Source organism: Acomys russatus, chromosome 6 (assembly GCF_903995435.1).
Source record: "Acomys russatus chromosome 6, mAcoRus1.1, whole genome shotgun sequence".
Taxonomy (NCBI): domain Eukaryota; kingdom Metazoa; phylum Chordata; class Mammalia; order Rodentia; family Muridae; genus Acomys; species Acomys russatus.
Genome location: NC_067142.1, coordinates 83843673 through 83861890, shown reverse-complemented (window position 1 = coordinate 83861890; position 18218 = coordinate 83843673). Strand labels below are relative to the sequence as shown.

The following is an 18218-nucleotide window of genomic DNA, read 5'->3' as shown; positions in this document are numbered from 1 at the left end:
TCAAAGCACCATCGGAGCGGGGTGGAGTAGGGCTGATCCAGCCAGGGCCAGCCACAGCAGAGGTGCTGCCGATGAGTGGATCAAGGGCTTGGTCCCCAAAAGCTGGGGAGCTGACTGACCCTCCATCTGTTTTAGTATTTCCTCTTCATCTCCCATTTACTCTTCAGTCTAGCAAGCGTGTGTCAGCCATTGTGGGTACCACACTGAGGCATGTGTCCATCAGGAGAAAGCCCTTCCTCAGCCCCTAGGCAGCAGTACCCAGGAGCGGAGTTCATGCTCTAAGAAATTTTGCCGAATGAAAGAAAATTCCAGTCAATCCTACCTAATGTGGGCCGGCAGCCATTGGCTAAAGCGCCAGTGATCCCCTTGGTCAGGATGCCTGGAGTTAGCATGAAAAGACAGTGTTCAAAGCCTTCTTCTCCGGGATGCCCAGCTCTGTGGGATTGATGTATGGGCCTGCAGTACCCGCCTGCTCCTGTTCCTTTTCCCCTTCTCCTCTCCCTCCCTCTCCCTCCCTCTCGCTCCCTCGCCCTCCCTCTCCCTCCCTTTCTTCTTCTTTCATCTTCTTCCTTCTCGTCCCCAGCACTGCAAGTAAACTTATAGCCTCTGCCAAGGGATGCGCCAAGATTTACGAGCTTTGCCAATCACTTCAGTTTTAGGTGAAGTCACCACAGTAGCAGCCAATGGCCGTAACTTACCATGAGGAATGGCGAGGCTGGGCCGAGTGCTTAGTGAGTAAAGCCCTTGCCACATAAGTGTGAGGACTCAAGTCTGTATCCCCAGGAACCCCATAGAGCTGGATGCAGCCATGAGTACCAGTCACCCCAGCAGTGGCTCTAAGGCAATGTGAGAGGTAGGGGAGAGCCCCACAAGCTTGCAAGCCAGCAAATAAGAGACCCTATCTCACATGATGTGGAAGGTGAGGACTGATGCTCCAGGGTGTCCTTGAACCTCACACACACCTCCACCCACCCCAGCTTGTGCATAGAGAACTTACAAGAAGAAGCAAGCTTAGTCTGGTGTGCAGAAGCCACGCTTTGTCAGAATGTCCCGTCTGAAGTCTGGCTCCTTTTATATGCCACTTATGTGTCATCACATGGCCTTGAGCCAGTCACCCAACCATGGGGCCCCGAGAGCCCTGGTTTCCACAGTTATAAGGTAGGCTGCTACATTCACAGTAGCAAGGTACTGTGGGTTTATGAGGTGGTGGATCTGTGGCACTAGCATGGTGCCTCTGGCTGGAGGCCGTGCCCACTGGAGAAAAGCTTCTGAGGCGTGGCAGTGTCTCCCGGTGTGGAGGAAGGCAGTCCGCACACATCTCACAGTCTGAGGAGTCCCAGCTGTCTTAGCCCTCACTGCTGACAGGCTTCATGACGGTGACTCTTGTTCCGCTATCATCTTCTAGAAAGAGAAGACACTGAGTTTTGCAGTACTGGGATGCTCAGTACTTACAAAGAACACCTCTGGAGTTCTCTCTCAGCAGACTAAGGGCTGCCTAGATTCTCCTTCTGTGTTAAGAGCCTTGCACATCACGTCTATTACATATGTGCAAACCTTACACCCTCAGGGTCCTCACACGAGTCTTCTCAAAGATGAGAAAGGACCAGGGATTGATTTGGCTGAAACACAAAAGACACAATCTTGTTCCCTGTGGTTCCTGTACTTTTCAGAGGACGGGACCACAACTCTATAGATGAGTGAAGCTTTCAAATTTACCCCTTCGCCTTCTGAGGTAAACATTGGGTTATAAGGTCACATGATAGGGATGGAATCTCGTTTTTCCCCCACCCCGCCCCCTCCCTCTCTTGTGTGCGCTGGTCTCATTGGAGCTGCTCACCTGGAGAGCCTGACTCTGATGTCTATGGACTTCAGTTGATAACCCTCATCGCAGGACCTCAGTGTCCCCACACCACTCTGCCACTCTGAGGGTTAGCACACGTGGAGAAGAGCTTTGACACCATTATGTCCGCTTCTGTTTGCTGACACACTCAGAGCTGATGAATACATTTTGTTTGCACAGAGGGTGCTGCGGCCACAAGGACAGCTTCACCACCGAGCCAGATAGCTTTGATAATTCAGTGAGGGCTGAGCTGAAGAAATGAAGGGCAGCGGGGGTGGGGAGCCGTCACTGAAGGCTTCTCTCTTTCTCTCCTTCCCCCGTCCCACCTCCCCATTTCGCTGCAGGTGAACTGTAATGGCTTCACCATTGAAGATGAAGAGCTCTCTCACTTGGGATCTGCAATATTTCCTGAGTAGGTTGAGTCTGACTTCGTTTCTCTCCCTTTGTACTTACTTAACACTAATTTGATTTTTACATAACCCACCTGACTGCGTGTGGCAGACATGAAACTCCAAGTGAATTAAGACAGCTTTTTAATCTGCCAGATTTCAAAATATTTCCCCTACACTTAAGGATCCGGAGGTGGCAGTTAGCAGAGCGGTGGCGGTGACATCCCGCCAGGCCCAGAAGTATCAGTGCGCTGAGGAGCAGCCTGTGGCTTGCCTGGGAAGCATGCTCTCTGCAGGCCTGTGACTTCAGAGATCTTGTTTCTTATGCTCAAAGCAAGACACTAATTGCACATGCAAGAATTAGCCATGCTTTGGGTAGGGGATATACAAACCCTTACTCCTCTGCCCTTTTTGGAAAATGGCAGTGGAAGGTGGCATTGTTTGGAGAGCTGCTGAGCTAAGATAGAAAACCAGACACAAATGTCAAAGCATTATCGCATATTTTTCCTCGATGACTTCAAGAATATTTGGATAATTCATGGGCTAGCTGGCTAAGTGCAGGTCTTTATGGCGCTGTTGTTAATGGAAATACAGGAATGACTGGTCCTTACTTCACAGGGGAGGCCAGGGAGGCCTTTTCTGCACCTTGAATCCACACTGTCATTCTGTGATGTTGGGGTGGGCATTTGGGGAGTCTGTTGAAGTCCTCTGAGGATGCCTTCTTGGTCTTTACCTGCTGTGTCCATGAACCAGTCCCTCCTGCTGCTGGGATGCAGGCAAGGTGGCAGGGGGAGGTGAGGTCGTCAGAAGAAAGAGACCTGAGTGAGCCAACCCTGGCTCCTGTAGCTTTCACCAGAGAAGGACAAGGTGCTGGTGTTGGCTCTGAGGCCACGGTGAAGTCAGCTGCAGGCGAGGACTGGAGTGCTTCTTGATGGAGAGTCTCTTAGACTTTTGTAGTTGAGAAGAGAACTGAGAAAAGAACAGGTGTGGGGCTGTGTGAAGACAGCCTGGGCAGCCCCCGAACCGAGATGACCTCTGCACTGTGGCCTCTGTGTATGACGTCTGAGGGTGTCTGAATTTGAGACCTCACTATCTCTCAGGGCAGCCAGAAGTGACAGCCCTGGGTCCTGAGTTGCTTGGCTGGCTGGCTGTGTTAGCGCCCTCTGCCCCCACCTCAACAGTCTGTCCAGAGAGAGAGATGGCGTAACACTTCTCCAAGATGGTTCTAGAAGCCTGATCTGCTTTGCTTTTAGTGTGCACCTTTGGGCTCTTAGCAGGCATCCCAGGGCCTGAGGCCCTGTGTATCCCTCGTAGGAATCTAAGTAGGGCTGTAGCATGGGGTGATACCCTTCCCCAAGAACAGGGGCCGGTTACCTGTTGGTCCAGCTGTAAAGCTAGTCTCCCATTCTGCTCAGACCTCTGGCAGCAGGGGAGGGGAGGGTCACTTCCCTCTGGGACATGACACTCTCGGGCAGGGTACCTTCAGTAGTCCTGATACCACCCTTTCTGTTTTTGCATCCTGGTGTCTCGAGGGTCAGGCAGTGCTGGCCCTCCCTTGGTGACACACATGGACAGGTGTGCCCACAAGAGCATAAGCCCCAGTTTCTGGGCATTTTTAATTGGGGAAAAAAATCCTTTGGGGCTGAAGCCACATCAGTGTGTGATTTCAAAGGCAGCATTCATGAGATCAAGCACTTTCCCCTGTAGTTTAGAAATTTCTGTTCTCAGAACTTTGACCTTGATATAATCAGAAAGCTCAAAGCACCTCACCTAGGCCAGCCTCTCTCCTATCACTGTCCCTAAAAAGCAGACAGTGAGCAGCAGGAGTGGCCATGTCCCAATTTCCCAGATTTGGAGATTGAGGTGCCGCTCTGGGGCCCTGGGGAGGGAGGGGAGGGAGGGGGGGCCACAGCCCTCCCTCCTCAAGCAGCTGGCATTCTCAACATCTGAAGGGGACGCTTGAGAAATGATCCACTTAGAAAAAAAGGCAGGCCCCTTTGTCTCGTACCTGCGCGTCCATGGGGCAGCCAGCTGTAGGCATTGCCATTTGAGTCTGTGACTCTGTCCAGAAGGGACGTCCAGGATAGTCATTGTTTCTATTTATAGTTTGAGACCATATTTCACGTGAGCATTTCATATTTGAGTATGGTGGAAGAGGGACACATTAGACATTGGGGCTGAGTGTAGCTCAGTGGTAGAGTGCAAGCCGAGCATGCACGAAGACCTAGGTTTGGACCCCAGAACTGCATAAACTGGGTGTGGTGACACATAGGAGACTCAAACCCTCAAGGTCTTGAAGTAAATTTATAGTGAATTCTTGACTAGCCTGGGCTATTGGAGACCGTTTCTTAAACAGACACAACAAAACAAAAAGCCTAAGTATTGCTCTAAGTGTGCAGCGGCTGTCTCTGAGAGCAGTCTAATCAGGCTATCTGTATCCTTCTAACCATCGTATTAGACCCAGTTCCTCTAGCTCATCAAACAGGTAAGCAGTCAGCAGTCAGCCTGCAGCGTTCAGACAACTGAGATTTTCCTTTTGATTGACAGTGTTGCACTGATGAATCACAGCTGTTGTCCCAATGTCATTGTGACCTACAAAGGGACCCTGGCAGAAGTCAGGGCTGTACAGGAAATCCACCCAGGAGACGAGGTGAGAGTATAGCCGTGGTGCCCCGGCCCAGGTATCGCAGCCGGAGCACCATGGTACCACTGTGGTGGCCCCTGGGCTTTTGCTGAACACACGGGTGCTTGCCATTTCTTTTTTTTAAAATCATTATTTTACTTCATGTGTCTGAATGCTTTGCCTGTGTGCATGTGCGCACACCTTTTGGGTCCCTTAGATCTGGGGTTACAGCTCCATGTGGGTGCTGGGAATCTAACCTGAGTCCTCGGCAAGAGCGAGTGCTCTTAACTCCTGAGCCATCTCTCCGGCTCCCTTCAGTTCAGTTCGTATGCAAGATTTACAGTCTGTGTATCCTTGTTGTTAGACAGTTGGCTGGTGAGTTTGTTCCTGTCCGCTGTTATCCCGCAAAGCTCTAAAACACTGCTGTCTGTTGAGGTGAGAGAATGCCCTTCAAAAGGAAGGAAGGCTCTCATTTTGTGGGTACAGTGCTGTCTGGTCAACAGTCATTGTTAGTCTCACATTAGCTGGACAAACAGCCCAGCAGAGACACCATTCCAGGTGGCGTGTCTTCACAGTTCCCTCCTTAAAAGTGGAACTCAGGTGGCCAGGTACATGCCCAGATCAGGGAAAGACAGGTACTGTGGGGACAGAGGCTCCATCCACTTCCTTCCGTGATTTAGGAGGTAGACAGAGCCACGCGCTTCATCGCCTGCTCCCCAAGCCACTTTGCTTTGTGTTGCTGTCTCTGACTGTCCTTTCTAAGCTCAGTTTGGGTTGAATCCTAATGCTGGTTTGAGGGATATGTCTGAATATTTTAAAATGTCAGTTGAACTATCAGTGCTAAGTGATGGGAAAGCTTTGATTTCTCTGGAAGGTTTTAGCAGTTCATAGCCGACTCTCAAGCCTCCTCCCCCCCCCCCCCCCTTTGCTAAATCCAGCATAAGGTAGGCATCCAGTCTGGAGCCAGGATGTGAGGGTCCTGACTGGTTTGTGGAGAATGAAATGCCCAGCCTGGCTTCTGTAGACAAGCTGCAGAGGCAAGTGGCCTGTCTTCCTAGATAGGCCGTTTGAGCCGTGAACGGTGCAACTGGAGTGGCCTTTGTCGCCATCTTCTGGAGGCTTCTGTTGGTTGCATTGTCTGCCTGTCACATCAAAGCCTGGCCCTTGTCATACCTGCTTTGCAGGCAAGGGCAGGCCAGGATTTCTTTTTGCTGTCTAGGGAAGTCGGTACTTCCAGGGCTATTTGCCCTCACAGAAAAAGGAGCCAATTTCTCCAGGTTCCAGCTCTTACATAGAACCAACATATGCCCCAGCCTTGCTTTGTGAATCAGGGAGCCACTGGCTACCACAGCACCCAGCCCTGTGCTATTGCCCCTTATGCGTAGCCGGCCCAGAGACCCTGCCAGGATGATGACCTTCAGGCAATGCCTGGGTCGTGTGGGGAGCAGGCATCTGTCCCTGTGGTTAGATGATGGGTACCACCTGGCAGGCCACAGGTGGCGAAAGGTAGATCCGAGCCCTCTGACACAAAGTCTGAAGTCTTTGTAATGTTCAAAACCTCTCCAGCATGAGCTGTATAAATGACATCATGTGGCAATGGCGGAATGTTGGGCACGCCCAGAAGGGCTTAAGGCTCAGGTCTTAGTTCCAGACTATTCTGTAAAAGGCAAGGCCAGGAGAATGAAGGAACCCCCGAGTGAGCTCTTCCCTGTTCCCCAGCCAGCAGGGTCACAGCTGCTCCCGAGTGAGGTCATGTGTGCCACACTGCCTCCAGGGCCGCTCAGAGCTGCCCCCCACCCCCCAGCTCTTGCTCTGTTGTGTGATGTCAGGAGAAAAGGTGGTCAGACCAGGGTGTTTGCGGTCTCGTTCTCCCTGCACATGCACAGCCTTGGCCTGATCTTTAGTGGAGGGAGGTGAAGGGTCCTTCTTCCTCATAGTTGCCGGTGTAGGGGCTGAGCAAGTAGTTCTTCTGGGGCACCGCAGGGAGATGGACACAGTTCCAAGCCTCTCAGCCAAAGGGATCTGGTGCTGAGGTAAGCAGTGCGACCATCAGTGGTGGCCCTGCTTGGCCTGTCTCCCCATGTCAGAGGGTCGCAGAGCCATGACAGTGGTAGGAATTGCGTTCCCTGTCGGAGACCTATGGCCTGTCCCACCCTAGGTGTTCACCAGCTACATTGACCTGCTGTATCCCACAGAAGACAGGAATGACCGGCTGAGAGACTCCTATTTCTTTACCTGTGAGTGCCAGGAGTGCACGACCAAGGACAAGGTCAGTTCACTGATGGGGCAAAGGACGGCCCCTGCCGCGAGACAGCCCCTGCCACAAGACAACCCCCGCTTCCCCCCGCCGACCCCCACCCCCCGACTATCTCCCTACACAGTGTGCACTTTGACCCTTTCAACCCCTGTGGCAAAGATGGGTGGAAGGAATCCAGGTAGACGAGGCTCCTCTCAGCCGCTGCTGAGCCAGTGAGACATCCGCAGTGCACTGTGCAGGCAGGAGAAGGCTCTGCCAGATTTCTGATTCTTAGAAAGTCTGCCTGGGCTGTGAGGAGGGCCTCAGCAAAGTGCTGCCTCCTCAAGAACATGAATTCAGTCCCAACAACACAGATGAGATGAATGAGAAAAACCTGAGTCCCAGCGCTGGGCCAGGGGGAGCTGGGGGCAGAGACAGGTGGATCACTGGAGCCCAGCCTAGCCTACTCAATGAGTTCCAGGAGAAGGGGAAGGGAGGAATGGAGAGAGAGGGAAAGAGACAAAGACACCCCCCTCCCCGGCTCCAAAAGCAAGGTGGGGGTGGGGCAGTTGTTTAGGGGTGAACATGAGGACCCGAGTTCCCATATAAAAGGGCATGTATTACTATGTATGCCTGTCAGCCCAGTGCTGGGGGCGTATGGGTAGGTGGTGTAGAGAGATGATTGGGCCTTGCTGGTTACCAGCCTAGCTTCAGGTTCAGTGGACGACCCTATCTGAAAGGAGTGAGAACAGGGCATGTGATAGCCTCTGTCCCTCTTGTGCCCAGGCATGCCCCTCCTCTCCCCACATAGACACAAAAGCAAGGTGGATGATCCTTGAGGAGTGACCTTTAGCCTCCACATGGATTGGCACACGTGTGTTCGTACACACACATACACACATACACACACACACACACACACACACACACACAGCTTCCCAAGCAGATGGGAGAGGAGAGGCATCTGGGAGTCAGGTTCAGGCTTTTTGAACTTGTCACCAGGTGCTACATGACCCATATTACAGTTTTTCAGGCCCTGGCCACTGGTCTGTCCTGAGTTAGAGGTGGGCAAACACAGAACTGGCCCACAGAAAACACACTTGGGATTTTGCCTAGGGAAGACTGGCCATCAAGTTCACGTTTATGTTTTGGTAAAAAGGGGACAGAGTGTGGCCTTTCTTTTAGGCCCAGAACCCGAACCTCTGCTTCTGTGTGAGAACACAGGTATGATTGGAGCAGTTTCCCCTGGAGGGGACGTCTCACACTGTGGACATCCCCCTCACCCCTCAGGACAAGGCCAAGGTGGAAATCCGGAAGCTCAGCAGCCCGCCGCAGGCAGAAGCCGTTCGAGACATGGTCAGATACGCACGGAACGTCATCGAGGAATTCCGAAGAGCCAAGCACTACAAATATAGCCTTTCTGTGTGTCCTGTCTGGGCACATACTTCCATCTCTCCCTGGCAGGGGTGCTGGGGACTGGGAGCAGAAAGGAGGGTCGGCTAGGTGTGAGGCTTTGATCATGGAAGAAGTGTCCTGTGAATGTATGTGGGAAGACAGAGGGACCCACAGCACAGTGCCAGCTCTGCCAGTGGCCCAGGTACTGTCCTCACTGGACTACAGTGGTCAGGAGTGCCACGTGGGGCAAAGCCACCTCCTGGAGGAACGATGTGTATGGATGTTTTAGTACAGATAGTCGCAGTGCCAAGAGCCTTGCTCACCTCAGCTCTGTTCACAAGGACACTGACTAGTGGCTGTTGCCATCTAGCAGATGAGGTAAGAGCTTCGTAGACGCCAGGGTGACCTCCCAGGGACACTTGGTGGTGGCAGGTCTAGGGTTTTTGTCAGCAGAATCCATGTTCTCACACAGTACTGCAGAGCTAGAATTTTCATCCCAGAGGACAGAATGTGAAACCTTTCTTTTCCTCTTGCTACGCCTCCCTCCCTCCCTCCTTCTGACTACTCCCACCTCCTCCTCTCCTCCTCCCCTCAGTAGTAGGAATTGAACCTACGGCCCTGCCTATGCCTTGAAGTTGCTCTGCCACTGAGCTGTGTCCCCGGCCCTTTTCCACCCCCCCCCCCAAGTGGTTTGTTGAGCACCGTGCTGGAAGATGCTGGGCTGGGCAGCAACTCAAGTGTTGCCTGTGGTCTTCTAGTTTTATTTTGAGACATGTTTTCATGGTGTGGTCCAGGCTGACAATGAACAGCCTCCGCAGCCCAGGCAAGCTCTGAAGCTGACCTTCCTCCTCGGCCGGCCTCCCTGGACGGACAGCAACAGTAGGGAGCCAGCCTGCAGCACCAGGCCATGAGCTCCTGCAGTTTCCTTTTGAGACACTGGGCTGGGGTAGCTCTCAGCTCTCAGTGCGTGGAGAACGTTTCTCTGCAGGTACAGCTTCCTACCATGCTCCCGGTGAGATAGGTGAGGATTTGAGCTTGATGAAGATGAAGGGCCCCATCCTCAGTCAGGGTCTGCGGAGGCTGGCCTTCGCATAGCAAGCAAGGTCTTCGGGTTTTCTCTTTACTTCTGTTCTCCCTTCTGTACTTTCCCCTGAGGTGAGGGGTGGGTGGACCCAAAGAAAGGGCCCTACCCGCTCCCCCACCTCGGGATACTGCCTTTTCCTTGACTCCTCAGCACCCCCTAGTGAGCTGCTGGAGATCTGTGAGCTTAGCCAGGAGAAGATGAGCTCCGTGTTCGAGGACAGCAACGTGTACATGCTGCACATGATGTACCAGGCCATGGGTGTCTGCCTGTACATGCAGGACTGGGAGGGGGCCCTGAAGTACGGCCAGAAGATCATCCAGCCCTACAGGTGAGCACTGGGGGCGGCGGGGCGGCCGTGCTGCACGCATAGGTCGAGGGCCCAAGGCTCTGCCCCACTGAGCTAGCCTCTGGCACCCTCCAGAGAGCTCCCTCGGGGCAGAGTAGCACAGGCTACCCACAGAAGTTCACTCAGGCCAGGGCTAGAAAGCCAGTAGTTTACGTGTATGTCCCCTGCCTCTTTTATGTTAAATGGCACTTGTGACTTGCTGAGTGCAGGTCAGGAGCCTGCTCTCCCCCTGCTTCTCACACACACACCACCCCTTTCGCCTTCTCACACTGTGGTCCCAGTCACATCGCACTGACCTTTAGGACCAGGGGTCTGGCTGTGGTTATTGAGATTCCAATGTGTAGTAATAATGACCAAGCCAGAGAAAATACTCATCCTAGAGGGCTACCAGATGTTACTGAGGGAGGCAGGAAGCCATAGCATTGTCCTGTGCCTCTGGCCAGCCAGCCATGCCTGAGGCCCCATCACTGCAGAGCTCCCCAAGGCATGTACAGTAGGCATCCTGGGGGTAAACTGTGGAGTCAGTGTAAGCTTTAGACTGTAAATCCACTCCACCAGAATACCTCTTTGGTAATCTGGTGAGGCGGTGTCCGGGATCGCCAGCAGGGGGAGCCAAAGAAGAAGCCAGCTCTCCAAACCTGCTCCTGGAATGAGCTAAACTGGAGACCTCTGACCTTTTCCGTGTTCCTGGAGGAATGAGGAAGTTCTCTGGTTGCAAGCCTTCCTCTGAGAGAGGGACACAGCAGACGGGGCCCAGGCCACTGCCCCCATCCTCACATTTGTGGGGAGAGGGGGAGGTCTGGCGCTGCACAACCTAAGGCATCCTCTAGGCAGCATGGATCCTTCTGCTGGGAATTTGATAAACTGAGCATAGAGAGAAGAGCGCACACTGGCCTGCAGAAAGGTCTTCCACATTTGTACAGGCTCGCTCTCCCACACGCTGTATCCTGGGCTCCGTTCCCAAGGAAATGGCCCTTTCTTAAGCAGGCTCCATCAGGCAAGCCCGAGTTCAAACCAGACAGAAAACCTGATGCATGGTCCTCTACTGGGCGGAGGGGCTGGGGGGATTGATCAATCACAGGCAAGGTGGTGTGGCTTCCGAGGGCTCAGGGTTTAGCAGACGGTTGGTTCTTCAGATACTATGTGAGTGTGCACGTGTGTGAGCATGTGCGCGTGTCCGTGCGTGTGTGTGCCCTCTGTCTAGAGGGAGGTAAGAAGCTTGCTGGCCGTCAGTGTGAAAGCAGCGTTTGCTTTGACATTTCCCCAGTGCCTTGGTCTGAGTACAGCCGAGATGGGAAACTCTGGGCTGGGGATGAAGTTGTGTTTATACGCACTTCACGGTAAGATTTCCCCCAACAGTTCTGGTGTAGGTTCACTCAGACATAAACGGCAAAGCACTGACCGTGTCCCTGTGGTGTTACCAGACCCCCCACCCCCACCCCACTCCATCCAGGACCTGGTGGACTCCGGGGGGAACCTTGGCTGCTGTGGAGAGCTGGGCAGCCTCTGATGTGACCTGCTGTCTCTTCCTCTTTAGTAAGCACTACCCCGTGTACTCCCTCAACGTGGCCTCCATGTGGCTCAAGCTGGGAAGGCTGTACATAGGCCTGGAGAACAAAGCTGCCGGGGAGAGAGCGCTGAGAAAGGTGTGTGGGGGCCTGAGGCTGTGGCATCCAGGCCGTCGTGAGGTCTGCTTCGCAAGTGTCCACGTTGTACCCTTGTGCCCGGGGAGGCCAGCGGCCACAGAAGCTGAGAGTGACTAGCTCTAGGCTACTCCCAGCCATGGCATTCTGGGGTGCTTTCAGTAAATGGGGGTGCTATGTGATGCTGAGAGTGCAGTTCGTCAAACCCAGGCCTATTGGGATAGGAGTACACATAGCAGCGGGGCTGAGCTGGGAGAAGTATTTTCTGCTTGCCTGCCTCTTAGGACTGATAATCCATACTTGGTCTGTAATCAAGGGTTTGGATGTTGCCTGGGAAAATTCTAAAATGAATTTAGCCGCAATCTCCTCTTCCTATGAGATAGGCTTTCTTGATGGGGAAGGCTCAAGTGGGTTACCTGAGGAGTCTAGGGTGCATGGTGGCCCTTTAAGGAGGACCCTTGAAGCTGGAAGCTTTAACCTCACGTGTGTGCGTGTGTGTGCATGCGTGCCACTGAGCTCCAAGGTTCCTCCTGTCAGCACCAGTGCCAGCATTACAAGCATGTGCCATGCCCAGCTTTCTTACGTGGATATGGTGCCAGGATTCAGGTCACCCAACCCTGCTGTCAATGTTGAGAGCTCCTTATGGGAGCCGACTCGCTTTCCTGAGATGTGGAATCGCCTTGTGTTTTACATGGTTGTTGACAGCTTGTGACTTCAGAGTTGGTCTGTTGATCCACTTTGAGAGACTTTGTATAAATGCTGCTGCCGCAGGCTAGCCCAGTCCCCTGGGTTTCCCAAAGCATCTGTGGAGTATCTGGGAAATTGGGGTTAACACCACATCCCAGAGAGAAGAGTCAGGGTCTGGCTAAGATGAACTGTGACTTGTGTAATGTTCTGTCCATGTCCTGTGCCTCAGGGACTAGTGGGACAAGCGTGCTGTGAGGTGGTTTGCAGGCTGCATCCTGAAGCCCTGACAGGCAGTGGACTCCTGAGGGTGGGCTACAGTAGGCCAGATGGAGGTTTGGGTTCATCTCTCCCACGTTCTTCCCTCTCCTAGGCCATAGCCATCATGGAGGTAGCCCACGGCAAGGATCATCCGTACATCTCCGAGATCAAGCAGGAAATGGCGAGCCACTGACTGCATCCCAGCTTTCCTCCAGAAATGTCACAGGACTTGAATTTCATTTCCAACCTCTTGGCCACCCCAGCCTCTTCTGCAAAGCCTTGCCACACTGTGTTTTCAGGTCATGTTCAGCTCTTAAAACTCATTTCCAGCGCTTTCCTTTTTCTAAGGGCTGTGGCATGATTCCGTGCAATACGCATTTTGGGCAGATTGAGCTTTTAAAATGCAATTGTTTTTCCTCTGTTTCTGTTGGAATGCTCTGCATAAAGTTGATTGAGGAAAGAATAAAAGAGCTGGTCCTTGAAGCATTTGTTTTCTCACATCTGCGTGTATGAGGAGTTAGTCATCTTCTTAGGTGTGCAGTTACTTAAACTGCACAGGGACTCTGGAGGAAGCAGGCAGGCAGGAGGGAAGGTGAGAGGAGAGGCCAGCTCCCTCCAGTGCTGAAGATGCTGAGCCGTGCTTGTCTTTCTGTGGCTTCCGCTCTTCATCCCAGGACCACTCTCCGTGCAGTTCTCTCCTGTTCTGGAAAAGACTCCAGGGCAAGCTTGAGAAGCAAAGAAAGCTCCTTCCCAGCCATGTGTTGTGAGCAGACACTGGTGTCAGCAGCGCCCACGCGAGCAGAAGCCCAGCTCCTTCTTGCCTGGCAGCTCAGACAGCAGCAGGAGCTGTTAGCCCTCCCTAAGCTGAGGCGCCCACAGCGCCAGAGGGCAGGGATGGGGGTCTACCCCACAGAGAGGGACCTTTCCGGACTTGAGGGCTCACGAAGTGTACAAAGGGAGTCCGGGGCAGGGAAACCGCTGGACTTAGTGTGCAGAGCCAACAAAGGGAGATCATCTTTAAACGTAGAAAGGTCCCCAGGCCTGCTGGCCAGTGAGGGATCTGTCCAAGGGAAATGGCTCCTGAGGAATGATACCCAGGGTTGGCCTCCGGTCTCACAGGCATGTACACACATATGTGCACCCACACAAGCATGCACATACACCACGTACAAACATGAAAAGACTTAGGTTTTCTCTGAAAACAAAACAAAAGGTTTATTGCATATAGAAATCAATAGATATCTTTTACAAAAAAATGGTTAGAATAAAGATCTCACATTTGTAAAGGCACATAGGAAACATTTTACGACAGGGACAGAGACAACATCCTTTAGGACCAATATCTAAATAAGACTTTGTAAAAAAAAAAAAAAAAAAAAACAGGAAACAGTGCAAAAAATACTGTCAAAAGTCAGCCACCTACACTCAGAACTGTGTAAGAGGCTGGCAAGCAGAAGCTTATTACTGATACACAACAGCTCATGAAACAGCATGCATAGCTTTATTTAAGGCGTTTAATATTATCCACATGATGGGAGAGTCTGTGCCAAAGTACAGTCAACGTGATCAGCGGTAACTTAGGAAGGAGTGTCCTCCTGTCTTTCCTGTCCTCCCCCGTCCTCCACTGCAGCCCTCAGCAGGTTTGACAGCCATCTCTGCTGAGGAACAAGTGGCTGTCATGGATGAGGCACTGAGTCCCAACCTGGAATGCTTACAATAAAGTGGGTGCTAGTTTAAGTCCAGGCCAGCCCAGGAAGGCCAGCCATATCTGACACAGTGCTGGGTTCCAGCCATAGTGGAGGTCTATAGGCTTCTGTGTGTGGGCTGACCCAGGAACCCTAGAGAAAGCTGGTTTCTAAGCTGAGGGTGGGGGTGTCTGTACATCATTTCAAAATAAAAGCTATTAGATGTCAGTTATTTTGAAGGGAACCAAAATTCACAATATCTCACAAAAAAAAACCAACCAAACAAACAAAAAACCAAAACAGCAAGAACCAAAAGAAACCGTCAGAATACTGAATGACGGAGCAACACTGGGGAAACAAAGTAGCCAGCTATTTATGTAACAAGTCACAAAAGGTTACACTTTTAATAGTCATCTGCGCATGTAAGCCCTCCCCTCCCAGGGTACCCTCAGCCATGTCAGCTGACCACTGAAGGATGGAGGGCACACACTGGAAAACATCTCTAGTGAAGAATGAGCTTGTATCTGAAAGGATGCGGTTAAAGAATTTTAGGACTCCCAGTAGTGGCAGGGAACTTCAAAGGAAGTTGCAATAAAATTTTACAGCCTTTGAGTCTAAAATGGCTCCGAAGGACAGTTTCAGTTCAATGCTGAAGGCATTTATTCCCTGACACTTCGCTGAGAGAGGCAGGGGGCCCCAGAGAAGTACCAAGAACGCTGGGTGCCTGCCCTGAGCCACCTGGCTAAACTCAAGCAGCATTCCTGAGGCTTTAGCAAGAGGCCCCACCCCAGGACACGGAAAAAACCCATTCCAAAACACTCAGCTCCTCCCTCCCAGCCTCCCACCTGAGACAGAATGTGTGTCCCTGACAGAAGAGATTGGGGAAGAAAACTTGAGCAAGGCAGAGGGGTTGGGAAGATAGCCTATCATGATTTAGCCCTGATGGGGACGCTGGGGAAACCCTGAGGTGCACCTGCCCTGCCAGGCAAGTCAGCCTGAGGGAAACTGATTAAGGAAACAGTCTCACAACAGGCTAGGTTGACACCAGCAGTAAGGGCGCCTCAAAAATAAACAAGAAGCCTGTTGCCACAGTTATTCCTAAGTTGCCATCAGTCCCTGCCGGAGGGTGGGGGGCGGGTGTGGAGGTTGAGGGGGTGCTGGAGGGGGGGACAGTACGGAGGAGGGCCTGGCTGTGAGACATCTACCACTTTTATTTTGGTCACTCATTCCCCAGATCCCATTTCTTGAAGCCATGGAGCCATATTTTTGTTAAGATTTTTTGTTCCATGTGGACATTTTAGAGAGGTATAAGACCTTTGCCAGATTTAACTTTTATAGGGGCTTTGTGGACAGGCAGATTAAAAAGTGAGCTTCAGAGAGGTGACATGGAAAGCAAGTGAGCAAGCAAGGAAAGCAGGCGGCATTCTGGGTAGACAAAGTGTCCCGGAAATGCAGGCAGTGACATCACAAAGGGCGCCACATCATCCCCTACAACAACAAGAACACTCACAACTCCGTGTTCGTACTCTGTCTACACGTGACTTGTACAGGGACCCATAAGCAAGAGGAATTGTGAATGTTAGCCCTGGAAGTAGCATGCAAGGGCAGAATGCTCTGCTCACAAGCAGCATGCAGTGTCAGGCGAGCAGTCCCCAGAGCCACCGTCCAGGCAGAGAACACGTCAGGTGACAAGGAGCCCAGAAGTGGATCTAAACACTGGACCATGGTCTTCCTCAAGGTGTTGCATCAGCGTCTCCAGCTCTGACATCACCGCAGGGTTCAAAAAACTATGTGCTCAGTGGAGCTTAGGTAAGAAATTCTGCAGTGACCTGACCTCTCCCCCACCACGTCTTTGGACAAGCTCAGGGCATTAGCAAATGACGGTCCTGCTGGCAAGAGTATCTCGAAAGAGCTGCCTTCTGTGCAACAGTTCACCATATTTAGGCTGGCATTTGCTCCTGCCCTTCTGCCTGGCAGCTAAATGTCCTTTAGTTTATCTCTAAAGTGGGGAGGCTGAGTGCAGCTCTGAACAGCAGGAACTGACTGCCAAGTAGCAATACATTGTCCATCTATGAGTCTGAAGGATGCCAGGTCCCCAACGCCCCATCATGATCAGGCTAACGAAGACCTCGACAGAGTCGGAGAAAGGTGACCACTGTAGGAAGCTGCAGAGGCTACAAAGGGCTGAAGACACCGGGTGAAGACACACACTTCCCCTGAGGTCGTAGTGGGAGTGCAAAAGCTGAGAGCAGGGAAGGATGGCTGAAAACAGAACAAGCCAGCAGGCCAGTGTCCCAGCTTCCCTAGAGTAAGCGACAGCAGGACAGGCCGGATTGGCAGCATGTGGCTGAGCATGCCCCCATATTTCCCCCAGCCTTGCGGACACTACATGCAGCAGATGTAGCCGGAAAGGTGATTTGCCAATTGAAGGACTTAGAAGCTGAGGTGAAGGCCGGCGCCATCCTGCCCCTACTCAGACTGTGATAGCCCTACATGGCTAACTGCGACTTCCTTCCACTCTCCAGAGCCAGTGAGTCTGCCACTTGTCAAGCTGTAGGTCACCAGGGAACGTGCAGTTCTCATGGAGGACCCAGATCTCTCCACTAGAAGCTGGCTGAGCTTGGAGTGCCACTCAGGAACACTAAATGATGGCGCCCTGACCAGAGCACCGGCAAGCAGCAGCAGCAGCAGCAGCAGCAGCAGCAGCAGCACCCTTGGTAAAACGAGCCAATGGAAGTGACCTGGCACTCTGTGGATAGGTCATTCCTAATACTGAGAAGAAATGAATACATTACTACCGGCAGGGCCAGCGGTAGTGATGTCCTGTGAGTTTATTCTACAATGTCCTTGGTTTCTCACCCTTGCTACCTCAAGTAATTGGCACATCTTCTCAAAACAGAAATCAGTTAACTAAATTCGCCTTCTCCCTCAGCCGTGCCACTGGGAAGGCACTCTGCAACTCACCGATAGTGTCTGGCCTGAGGTTACAGATCAGGAAAGCTAGTGCTTCAAGAAAGTGACTGAGGAGCCCACAGGGACATATCTGCCACGCCACGCCTGTCAGCATTCAGGGGCACCTCCCCGCCCTACGAGACACAAGACCACCACAGCTAAGTATCAGGATCACCAAGAACTAGTTCTGTGTCTACTAGCCCCTGGTCGCAGAAAAGAGACATGGCTGTTATGTCTTTACTGACTTGGGAAAGAAATAAATGGTATATACTCAGAGATTACCAGAAACTCAACACGGGTCAATCTACACAAAACTAGAAAAGACAGGAAAATGTAGCTCATTACACGATGCAGGCCACGGGAGATGCCCGAAGCCTCCCTAGTGTCTGTGGCTCACCTCGAGTGAGCAGAGGGCTCCAGGTGTCTTCACCTCAATAAAGCGACAGGCAGGCCTCCCTTCTATTCTCTACCTCTTGCTGGGGAAAGCGTGTGTGCTGACCTGCAGGCTCCCGGGGAGTTCTACTCCGCCCAAGTCACCTTAAGACCAGCCCCAGCTCAGCCAGACCCACCTCAGCTTCCCCACAGGCACATCTCGCCATCTCAGGAAAGAAGAACCATCTAGAACACCCAGGGTGCAGAGACCCCTGCACAAGAACAAAGGTGGACATATGCAAATGAGTATAAGTGAGAGATAGGATGTAGGGTGCCGATGGGAAAACCTCAGAACCGCGGCTGGGGGATGGTCCACTGCTCGGCTCTGAGATGAGATGCCTCATCGGCTCGTGTTTTAATTCTCTCCCCCTTCAAGCCCACACCGCAGTGTGGGCGCTGACAACTCCAGCTTCCGTCCCAACACATCATCAGGAAACCTTTCCAAAAGGCCTACCTAGATAGCTAATTTAATACACTTTGCTTCAAGGTTTATTCCTTGGCCAGCTTCCCAGATAGAAAACATTTCTGGGCAACTGTTATGCAGATGCCACTGAAGGGACTGTAATGCCTGCTGATAATTTAACCAGTGATCCACAGGGAACAGGAATCCAGAATGGGTTGAAGAGCCAGAACAGCCAAGATCAAGAA

At 52.3% G+C, this 18218-nt stretch overlaps 1 protein-coding gene across 1 annotated transcript in view; it reads left to right on the top strand.

Moving 5' to 3' along the window:
* Smyd2 (SET and MYND domain containing 2) overlaps window positions 1-13007 on the top strand; it is a 41686-nt gene extending 28679 nt beyond the window's left edge. Inside the window, exons 6-12 of the mRNA XM_051148126.1 lie at window positions 2185-2252; window positions 4777-4879; window positions 7011-7121; window positions 8379-8499; window positions 9721-9895; window positions 11451-11559; window positions 12614-13007. Coding sequence (XP_051004083.1) covers window positions 2185-2252; window positions 4777-4879; window positions 7011-7121; window positions 8379-8499; window positions 9721-9895; window positions 11451-11559; window positions 12614-12694 — 768 coding nt within the window. The 3' untranslated portion in view covers window positions 12695-13007. The remainder of the gene's footprint in view (window positions 1-2184; window positions 2253-4776; window positions 4880-7010; window positions 7122-8378; window positions 8500-9720; window positions 9896-11450; window positions 11560-12613) is intronic.
* Window positions 13008-18218: the final 5211 nt, after the last annotated feature.